Below are 11,065 nucleotides of genomic sequence, written 5' to 3' on the forward strand. Positions count from 1 at the left end.
GGGCTTTGAAGAGCTCAGGTTCTGCTGTTTGTGCCTGGCTTCGCTGAAATTTCTTAGAGGCTTTACATTTAAGGATCCCACTTACTGCAGTCACTCCTTGTGCTTTATTGCTTTTACAAGTGGTCTCGAAACCCAGTACTTGAGAATAAACATAACAGTGCTGCGCGCTGTAGCACTTTTAAAAATTCTTCTTTGCTCTGTTTTGTCAGTGAGCTGATGAGCAACCTCAAAAAAAAAAAAAAAAAAAAAAAAAAAAAAAAAAGACCCTGTTGGACCTTAAAAAAAAATGGCTTCCTCTGATGTCCTAGAGACAATAATTATGATGTGCTAGTTAAGCCCAAACTACAGCTGAGGGATTTTACTTTAAAGCAGGGGCTTGGGCGCAAAAATGCATTTATAGCTCTTTGTCTGCACCTCATTATGTGTGGGCCTGATTCATTAAGTAATTGGTTTGCAGTTGTTTACATGAGTATTAAGGCCTTCTTTTCAGCCGCCTTTGAGAGATACATTGTGCAAATGTTGCCTGTGATGAATGCAGAATGAGGGCCAGAGGGTCCCTCCTATTGGCTAAACAGTGCACTCTGTTGAAAAGCCAGAGAAAGGGATTGGGTGCTGCTTTGCATAGCAATGACTTTCTTAATAAGCGTTACAGATTAATACACACAAGCTATAAAAGATGCAAAGAGATACTCTTAGCACATTTATACATGCTCATTTCATTGTGATGATGGCGGGGTCCCCGTGCTTTCATATTCTGTTCTTCAGAGCAGAGGCTTCAGTGCATGAGCCGTAATAGAATCCGATGTTTATTGTATTATAAATCACGGGCAAGTAGGCCGATCGGCAACAGTTTATTATTAAAGATTCTTTCAGTGTAAATCTTTTTCTACCATTGTATTTGCTTCAGTAAAATCATTTTGTGGTTGAGTGGGGATGAAAGGCATGATGTCCGAAGGAGTGAGTCCTAATAGGAAGCTGTTCTCCGAGTAAAGACCACTTGTTCCCTTTTGTTCCGGGGTGCATGCCGGAGCTTCCTCTCCTCTGCAAACATTGTCTCTCTTTACCTTCCCCAGGAGGCGGCTTCACTCTCCAGGATCCATTATTCAATGGAGACTGTATCAGCACAGCTCCCTTGTAACTTGGGCTTACCGGTTCCCTTGTAACTCCAGCCTTCGGGTTGAATCAAGATAAGATTTTTGCCAAAAGAAAAAGAGTGTGTACTTGCAACACAATTGCCTGGGGGAAAGGTACAAAAAGTCACCCGGCCACCCACACCCCTTAGCTGGGCCACCGTGGGTGGCATTCCTTGCCAGCCCTGCAGCGATGGGAGCGGCCAGCGGAGGGCGCCAGCCTGCAGCTGACGCTCAGATGGTGGCCGCAGCTTTCCTTTCTCATCTGATCATTTGTATTATTTTCCCTGGAATGGTTTAAAAATTCTTAGACACTAGTTATCCACGGAATTAGAAGCAAAAATTCCCTGGCAGGTCCTTATGTACCCTTATAAAAGTGCGCACCTCAGCCCGAGCTTAGGAAATCTGCTTTGACCTTCAATTTTACTTAATTAGAAGCTTCTTAAACAGTCCACATTTGCTGTCGTAAACCCATACGCTTTGTTTTTCGTGCACACAGCACTTTTGCTTAAGAATAATCACTTTGATTATTTGAAGGAAAAAAGTAAACAAGTTGACCCCAGGGCTGCTAAAATTACAGCATATGCTGTAGGAGCTCCAACTAGCCATCAGGGGGCGCTCAGGCTTTGTCAAATTTAAGCAGCCTCAGACGGTGGCCTTTTAAAACTTAAAATTGGTGTTCACGGAGATTTGTTGATCTAGCCATTTGTACTTATTTTCCTTTCTTTCTGGATTTCTTTTTGCCCTACATTTTTCCAGAAGTATGTTTATTTTGAAGAAAAATCCAATTAAACATGCTATTTGAAAAATTTTAATACTGATTTAAAGCCCACAGAAATTTTTGTGGTTCACAGACAGATACTACAGCTTACATCTTCTCATAGGTTAGTTTTTTAATGTCTTCTTATCCTCTGTGTGGGGGGCATACTGTGGGGGGACAGAGGTTAATGTTGGATGTTTTTGTTGATTGCTCTCTACACCTTATTTTTCAAGATAAGTTCTCTCATGAACCTGAAACTCATCCATTTGTCTAGATTCAGCCACTGAGTTCCAAAGATGTGCCTACTTCCGCCCCACCCCCAGCACATGGAGTTAGACACTGGGGATCCAAAGGCAGGTCTTCAAGCTTTCACAGCAGGCTCTCTCCTAGAACAGGGAGGGTGCAGCCCACCGAGAGCCAGCCTTAATTGTCCTTGCTGTCACAAGTTGTGTTCTTAGCAGGATCCTCAAAGTTAATTGCCAAATTTAAGTGGACCCCAAATCCAGTAACTTGGGTGTGTTTGTTAATGTGGAATTTTTCCCTTGTGGAAGAGAGGTGGGAGGGGCGGGGAGAGGAAGAGATAGAGCGAGAGAGGATTGGCCATCAGTATGTTGCTAACATTACCATATCCCCCAGTCTTCTAGTCTCTGCTTGTCCTCCTTTCAGGATCAGAAGTGAGTATCAAGCAGGCCCCATCCCAGTGTGCTTCATGTACCCCTCCCACTGGAGTAGCCACGTTCTAGGTGCTCTTGCTGACCTACTGTGTAGACTTACGGGATGTCCAGCACGGTGTCAAGTCTGCTGTCATGCCCTGACACAGCATACTGTCCTTTGTCTTTGAGGGTTTCGTTGTTTGACTGGAATACACCTACCCTACCATTTACCTGGCTTCAGTTAACTTTTCCAGTGCTTCCTGAGGAGAGGGTGACTGTGCCAGATGCCCTTCTAGTGGCCCCATGGTGTTCCTATCACCACCTAGTGAGGTATAAAAGCTGTTAGGTACCTGTCTCCCCTCCCCATGTGAGCCTCTCACAGGCACCCCAGGTCACTGCTGCGCTTGCTTAGAGTGTGCTCTGCCATCCACTCAAGCCTTCTTCTTTAAGCAAAAGTGCCTCCCCTCAGTCTGGCATCGCATTCCTGGGCTGAAGGGCAGTATATATTCTATACAGTTATCTGCGAGTGGTATGTATAGGAGAGGTATACACATTTTCAAAGGGAAATCTTAGCTCACGTCGAGTGAGGTCCTCTTCCCAGACTGTCCCAGTGCCATCTGCATTCCGTCTCGAGAAACAGGAACTAGGTGGACATGCTCAAGAAAGTCTTCATGGGCTCCTTCCTGACTGCCTTTCAGTCTGCTGATAGAAGACTGGTCTTCATCTTGACCTAGATGGGAATGTCTAGACTCTTGGCGCATGTCAAGGCCCTGAAACAGCCTTTATTGTGTTGAGATGCATTCCTTCTGTTCCTGGGCTGCGGTACTTTTGTCATGAAAGGCCATTGGATTTTTGTCCAAAACCTTTTCTGTATCTACCAAGATGAACTTGTGATTTGTGTCTTTTGATTCTATTTATTGATATGTTAAATTTATTGTTTTATAAATAATATTTATTGAGCTTTATTAGGGCGAATGTTTGTTTTTGCATTTCTTTTTTATATTTATTTATTTATTATGTATATAATATTCTGTCTGTGTGTATGTCTGCAGGCCAGAAGAGGGCACCAGACCTTATTACAGATGGTTGTGAGCCACCATGTGGTTGCTGGGAATTGAACTCAGGACCTTTGGAAGAGCAAGCAATGCTCTTAACCACTGAGCCATCTCTCCAGCCCTGTTTTTGCATTTCTTTTGCTGTCTTATTGATTTTAGTTCACAAGAATTTTGTTGTAAATTTTTGTGCCTGCATTCAAGGAGACTGGCCTATCATTTCTTTTTGTTGTTAGAGCTTTATTGGTTTTGGTATCATCTTAGACAGAGTTTGGAAGTGCTTCCTCCTGTTTTATGGAATAGTTTAAGAAGCATTGGTATTAATTCTTCTTTGAAAGTATGTTAAAATTCACCAGTGACTTCATTTGGGCCTGGCCTTTGTTAAATCAGATTTTCTTTTTAGATGTGTTTATTGTGTTTTTTGTATGTTTGAGTGTTTGATTTCATATATGTATATGCTACCATATGTGTGCCTGGTGCCTTCAGAGGTTAGAAGAGGGTCCTCTGGAAGTGGAATTTACATGTATGTGAGTGCCATACAGGTGCCAAGAGCCTGCCCCTGTGCAAGAGCAAGTGCTCTTAACTGATGACTCTTCCAGCCCCTCAGTGATTTTGTTTGGTTTGGTTTGGTTTGGTTTTTTTCAATCAGTCTCACTGTTTGTAACAGAGCCACTGTCTTAGTTACTGTTCTGTTTCTGTGAAGAGGCCAGTGACCAAGGAAAATGTTATGAAAGAAAGCATTTAATTGAGGCCTTGCTTACAGTTTCAGAGGGTTAGTTCATTATGATCATGGCGGAGAGTATGTTGTCAAGCAGGCATGGTGCTGGAGAAGCAGCTGAGAGCTACCTCCTGATCTGAAAGCAGAGTACAAGAGAGGAGCCTGGGCCTGGCATGGGCTTTTGAAACCTCAAAGCCCACCCCCAGTGGCACACATTTTTTTCCAACAAGGCCACACCAACTCCAACAGGGCCACACTCCAATCCTTCTAATCCTTTCAAACAATTCCACTCCCTGGTGGGTGACTAAGCATTCAAATATATGAGCCTATGGAAGCCATTCTTATTCAAACCACCATCTTCTATTCTCTGGTGCCCTTAGGCTTTTAGCCATATAATGCAAAAAATTCATTCATTCCAAATACAGAATAGTGTATTACAGTCTCAGCACTGTTTAAAAGTCCAAAGTCTCTTCTGGGACTCATGGCAGTCTCTTTACTGTAACTCCTATAAATCAAAATCAAAAAGCAGATCACGTAGTCTAGCATACATTGGTACGGAATGTACATTACATTCCAAAAGGGAAGTCAAGGGAGCATAGTGAGGAAATGCTGGAGAATAAAAACCAGCAGGGCAAAGGCCAGATTCTGCATCTCTACGTGTGGTGTAAAAGCTGTCTTCAGATCTCCAACTCCTTTCAGCTTTGTTGACTGTGACATATTCCTCTCTCTTGGGCTGGTCCCACACCCAGTCTGTAGCTCTTGTTGGCAGGTATCCCACAAATCTGGCATCAACATCTTGGGAGTCTCTAACACAATCCAGGCTTCACCTTCACAGCTTCACACAGTGACCTTTCTTGGTCTCCACTCAAGGACACCCCTAATACACACCTGGCCTCAGTGGCTTTCCTTAACTGTGAAGGGAGATTCCACAACCCCTGTCTTGTGTCCTTGACTGTAAGTCAGAGGCACGTGGCCGAAACTACCAAGTCTGGCTTGCTGGGGCTGGAACTTGTCCCCTCTTTCAGTTACCTTTACCCCAGCTTTCTGTTGTTGGCGTTTCCCATTGCTGCCTTAGAGTTCCTTTCATTTCTTTTTACAAGTTGGAAGCTTAGCAAGATTGGGGTTTCCCTGGGGTTACCACTCTCTTTATTCCATTTAGCATAGGCTTTTCTTTAAATTTTTTATCTCCATGAGTACAGGACTTGACTCGGCATCACCTTTCCTTGTGTTCTTTTTCTCCTCACATTGTACATTTTACATTTCTCCTTGTTTCATGTGTTCCTTCTCATTGACGGTCTGCATGAAAGTGGCCACTGGTAACTACATAACCTAGTCATTAATTTTAGTAGGCCGGCTGTATCAAGAAACTCATCTGTTTCTATTAGATTTTCCAATTTAGTGAGTGTCCTAGTTTGCTTTGATAATTACCATGACCAAAAGCAACTTAGGGAAGAAAGGGATTATTTGGTTGCCGCAGTCTTGAGGAAATCAAGGCTGAGTCTCACAGCAGGAACAGGACTGAAGCAGAGACCATGGAGGAATGCAGCTTAGTGAGTGGCTTTCCATGGCTTGCCCTGCTTTCTTAAGCGACCATGAGCTTCTGTCCAGCGGTTAGTACTGCCCTCCCACGTCAGTCACTAATCGAGAAGAAACACCACAGACTTTCCTACAGGCTCTTGAACTCACCACCTTAAGCCCCTGGTGTTGGATTTCTGAAGCATCAGAAAGAGGCAGAAGGAAGAAAGAGACCAGAGTCTGACTTTCAACAGACTGTTTATTAGCACACACAGCAAGGGGAACTGAAGGGTCTGGGAGCGGGGAGGCTACAACCTTTATACAGGTTAGGGGCTTGGAAATGAGGAGAACATTGCAGCACTGGGGGCTATGTGTGTTCATAGTCTGTTTCCTGAAACACTCTGTTTCAAGCGGACAGACTATTTGGGGAAACAGGCTGTCTTTGCAAACATTTCTTTCTGGGCTGACCAATGATGTCTGATCCAGGTCATCTGCAATCTAGGAGGAATCCTGCAGGAATCCCATTTTCACAGGACGCACTCTCTGGCCTGGTCTTTGTGTTGCTGTGTCCTCTTAGGCTTTTATTGCTCTGGTTTCTCCCTGTCTTCTTTGGAGTGCATGCTTCTTAGCTTCAGAGTTTTCCAGCCTTCTATGTTTATAGCATCTTACAGTGCTGAGTGTTTATGAAATTCAGGAGCTAATATGAAGAGCTAGGTGAGGTCTTGCCCATGTGAATCCTTACAGTATGTTGCTTTCACCTCCTTTCCTGCTTTAGTGTTGCCAACTTACACCTTCCCTTAATGAGACAGTCTGTGTGCACATTGCAATAATGCTAGGACTGTCTCAGAATCCTCAGATTTGCAAGTTTAAATAGCAGCAAAACTGTGGTCTGCATTATTCCTTTTGGACTAGTTCCCAAGACCAGGCTGGTCTTGAACTCACAGAGATCTGCCTACGTCTGCCTCCCAAGTGTTGGGATTAACCACTGTGTCCAACAGTCTTTATACTTCTTTTTTGTTTGTTTTGCTTTATTTTGTTTTTTGAGACAGGGTTTCTCTGTAGCTTTGGAGCCTGTCCTGGAAGTAGCTTGTGTGCACCACCACCGCCCAGCTAGTTTTTATACTTCTAATTGGTTATTTAAAAGGGCCCAAAGTAAAGTTCTGTTTCATGACATGTGAAAGTACATGAGATTCAAGTGCCATTCTCTCTACATGAAGTTTCATTGAGGTACAACCATATTCATTTATAAACACTTTGATGGACGGATAGCCCAAGTGTGTGGCCTGGAAAGTAAAACCCAGTTTCTTACTCTGAAAGGGGGATTTCACATCTAATTTTTTCTCCATAACTAAACTATAGTTGACTCTGTTGAGGATTCCATAGACAGACATTCCCTGTGCCTTTCTTTACATGCTTGGTGAGACCCTTGAAAGAAATGTTGACCCTAGGAATTGTACATAATAAAAAGTATCACATTGATTTTTAGAGATGGGTTCCTACCGAGAGAAAAAAAAAATATTGTTCCTAAGATACCAGGGTGGAATGGAGAATACTGGAGAGCATCCTCTACCTTTCTCAGCGTTGAACTGTGGCATATGTAGTTCTTAAATAGGTTTCTTGTAAGAAATCTAATAATTAAAAGCCACTGTACAATTAATTCATATTTCACTGATATTGTTTCCTGCTCCCAATGGTTTAAATGATTCAAAACTACGCAGCTTAACCCAGAGCAAACAGAAAAGGGAAGTTCGAGTGGCCTCATGGATAGATGATATACCTAAACTACCTTGCACAAAGCAAGAGGGTCCCTGGTACCCTCAGTGAGTCACCTCCACGCAGTGGGACCTGACCTTGCTGCTGGCTCAGTTCACTTGCTTCTGATGAGTTGGGTGATTACAAACACTCACTTGCATGGAGGATAGTCACTCAGCCATGGCCACATTTGCAGCATTGTGTGAGTTTTTTTTTTTTTTCCTTTTCTTTCCTCTTTTTTCCCCCCCTGGATATTTTTCCCTTTGCTGAGAAGACAACAAACTCAACCTGATACTGGAGTCACATGTTAATTATAAAATGTAGATCACATTTTGTGTCATTGAACACTGATCATGAGCCTTTCAGTAGGACCCAGTGCTTAAAATAGGTCATTTATTCATTCCACCCTAAGCACCTGCTAATTGCTAAGCACAGGCTAATTCACGTGCAGCCTATGGGGTAAGGAGTAGCTATGGGTTAGCAGAGTGAATGGGTGGAAAACAGCAGTTTGATGAGGACTGCAGTGGAAAGGGAATGGGGATACAGTCAGGAAGCTCAGCATCATTTGGGAGCCACCCTGGGAAGTACCATTCAGCATTTAGGCTTTATGCCAAAAACAGTGGGGAAGACATTAAAGAGTTTTTCATCAGAAAATGTAAGATTTATGTGTCGAGCATCTCACTCGTGTTGCCCAGTAGAAGTTGGATAACAGGAGAAGAAATTAGGTGCGGTGTCATCAGTGAAGCCATTGCAAACATTCAAGCAGAAGTTTCTGGTTAGCTTGCCAGAGTGGTGAAAGTACAGAAGGAATTGGTAAGGGCCTTGGGAATTACCAGGAAGTCAAGTTGGCAGGGCATAGTTATTGACTATGTTTGGTAAGGGACATTGGGAGAATCAGAAAGTTGGGATTGCCACTTTCTGCAGTGGGAGAAAGGACTATCCTGTTGGAGTGGAGACCACACTTGAAGGTTGCTGAGCTTGACGACAAATTGTTTTGGAGGAGGACAAGTAGAGCTACCAGATGTATGCTGGACACGTTTCTGGAACCCATAGTAGTCACTGAAGCTGTAGCGACCTGGCCTGGTCGTGGCTGCCTCTGTGGTTTGATTCTTGCATCAAGATATTCATCTGCCACATCCAGTTCCTCAGTCCGGGCTGCAATGTCCTCTTTCTCAACTAGAAGCACCTTGCCATCTGGGGACCCTGCAGCTCTCAGCCCTCTCTGTCACCAAGCTCTTTGTCCTCTCAATTCCATCCAGCAATAGACTTGACCCTCTTCCTATGCCTCTTACTATCCAGACCACAGCTGTCTGAAGACTACCGGTTTCCCAGAGCTTTTATAATCTACCTCTGCCTCCCTGCACCTAACCCAGCTACCTAGCTCCTAGATAATGGAAGTAGGTAAATAATTTCACAATGCACATGGGGTTCATTGTGTGTGTACTTACTTACATAAAAGGATTTTTGAGGCTCACTTTGTTGATGCCCACCCCCATGGTAGCATTGGGTGCTACCATGACTATTGACTGTTGGTTCCTTTCTGATGTTTTCTTTATGAAGAATGACCATGGGCTCTACTGCTGGATCCTGGTCAGCAGTGGGTACCAAGTGCAAAGGAGTGCTGTAAGGTACTGTAGAGCATAGAGGATAGATCCTTAGTAGAGCCTGCTTTGCTGATGCATGTATTACAAGGCATATGTGTAAACTGCAGGTTGTCAAGACTTGTCCAAGTGGGGGATGAATATGAAAAGTTCTTCCATCAAGGTGAACAGGGTTCTGGCCATGAGAGGGAAATGTGATACCTTGTATAGAAAAAGTGTATTTCTTCCCTAATGTTCCTCAACATGACACTTGGAGAATTGAGGTACAATACAGAGTGTAAGTGATGCTCCCAGAAGGGCTCTTTAAGTTCATAAAATTGCATACAGCCCTGGAAAGGCACACTGAGAAATCCCACTCCAAAGAGCCGCTATCCTGCCCTCCTACATTCACCAGAGGAGGCCAGTAGGTACCAAAGGCCATAGCCGCAAGTATTTCTATCAGTGGATATCTAGAAAGCTAAAACAGCTGCTATTTCTCACAGTGTGTCTACTGTGACTGCCTTTGTTAAACTGCTAGCACTGTTGTTGCTGCTTTGACTGAAGTATCTCACCTTCCTCCCCAACATCTTGAACTCTCTTCAGGTATTCCCCTTCACGTTTTCTCCAGAGTGCTGACACTTTGTACACAGTGTTTCGCAGAGGACTATTGAGCGGAAATCATCCCCTGCCGACTACTGTTGTATCTCCCTTCAGCAGGAGGGCCCCCCACAAGTGCCTATGGCCACCCCGATCCTTGACACTTTTATGCTTTTAGAGCCTGGGAAGGAAATATAAAATTTCTCTCCTTACCATAAACACCACCGCTTCTTCCCGAGCAGCTCCCTGTGAAACTATTAGACCAGCTGTCAATTTTCACTTTCTTATTTTATAGGCATGAAAGCAAAAGGGACCCAGTGACCACTATAAAGTCAAATGGTAAGAAATAAACGGACGCCAATTGTCATTTCTCATCTTAACCAAAATAGTTATGTTATGTCTTTGTCTTCTGTGTCCTTGTGTGAGGACTGTGACATGTCCTGTGAGCCCAGGGACAGCGCACACAGGTGCCCATGAACAAGGCCTTCAGTGAAAGGACTGTGAAGGTGCCATGGGCCGCAGTGGTAGTACAGTTTATTTGGAATTGATTGTCAGAATTAGTGCCTTCTACCTACAGAGTGTTTTGCCTCTCTTTCCCTGCCCCCAAGGCAGGGCCTATGAATATGTATTGCCCATGCCTGGTAGGACTTTCGCAGTAGCCCTAACTGGCTTCTCCATACCCAGTTCCTCCTGTCCCTACCAGCTACTAGCATTTAACCCGAGTGTACTCTCTTCACCTGCTTTCCATTCCCACTATCTCTCACTAATTGTGGCACAGAAGATGTCTATCCTATAATAAAGCGTTGGACTTAATGAAAGATAAGAATCCTTGAAGGATTCTTCAAGGATTGCTCTGGAACAATGTGGAGAGCATAGCATGAAATATGTAAATTCGTACAGGTGACACAGTACTTTAGACCTTTAGCAGGCCAGTGCTTCAACTAGGCGGTTGCCTTGCTGTTTTGAAAACCCTCTATTAGAGTACAAATGCTAATGAGCCATGTCCTGCTCTCTTCCAGCCTTCTGGGGGGAGTCTGATGACAGCAACTCTGACATCGAAGCTGCTCTTCGTCCTAGAGACCATAACGTGTCTGATGACTTTGATGATTTTTATGACACGTAAGCTGTTACATGCCGGAAATAAAGTCTTTAAACAAACTGTAGCTGTGGGTTTATGTGCAATTCCCAACATAAAAATATCCTTCTAAGTTTGATAGTTGTTAAAGGGGAAAACTGAGACTATTCAAGTGAGGTTGCATGACAGAAATGTGAACAAGGGCTGGGAGTAGTCCTATCGTACAGCACTTG

The 11,065-nt window shown here is 43.8% G+C and overlaps 1 protein-coding gene across 2 annotated transcripts in view; it reads left to right on the plus strand.

Moving 5' to 3' along the window:
- Nucleotides 1-11,022, plus strand: part of Kiz (kizuna centrosomal protein) — an 81,590-nt gene extending 70,568 nt beyond the window's left edge. For both annotated transcript variants that reach the window (XM_050159529.1, XM_050159530.1), the window contains 2 exons: nucleotides 10,053-10,096; nucleotides 10,777-11,022. In XM_050159529.1, the coding sequence (XP_050015486.1) occupies nucleotides 10,053-10,096; nucleotides 10,777-10,880 (148 nt within the window). In that variant the 3' untranslated portion in view covers nucleotides 10,881-11,022. The remainder of the gene's footprint in view (nucleotides 1-10,052; nucleotides 10,097-10,776) is intronic.
- The last annotated feature ends 43 nt before the right edge of the window (nucleotides 11,023-11,065 follow it).

This window comes from Alexandromys fortis, unplaced genomic scaffold, assembly GCF_014885135.2.
Source record: "Alexandromys fortis isolate MF-2015 unplaced genomic scaffold, M_Fortis_MF-2015_v1.1 scaffold_115, whole genome shotgun sequence".
NCBI classification, from domain to species: Eukaryota; Metazoa; Chordata; class Mammalia; order Rodentia; family Cricetidae; genus Alexandromys; species Alexandromys fortis.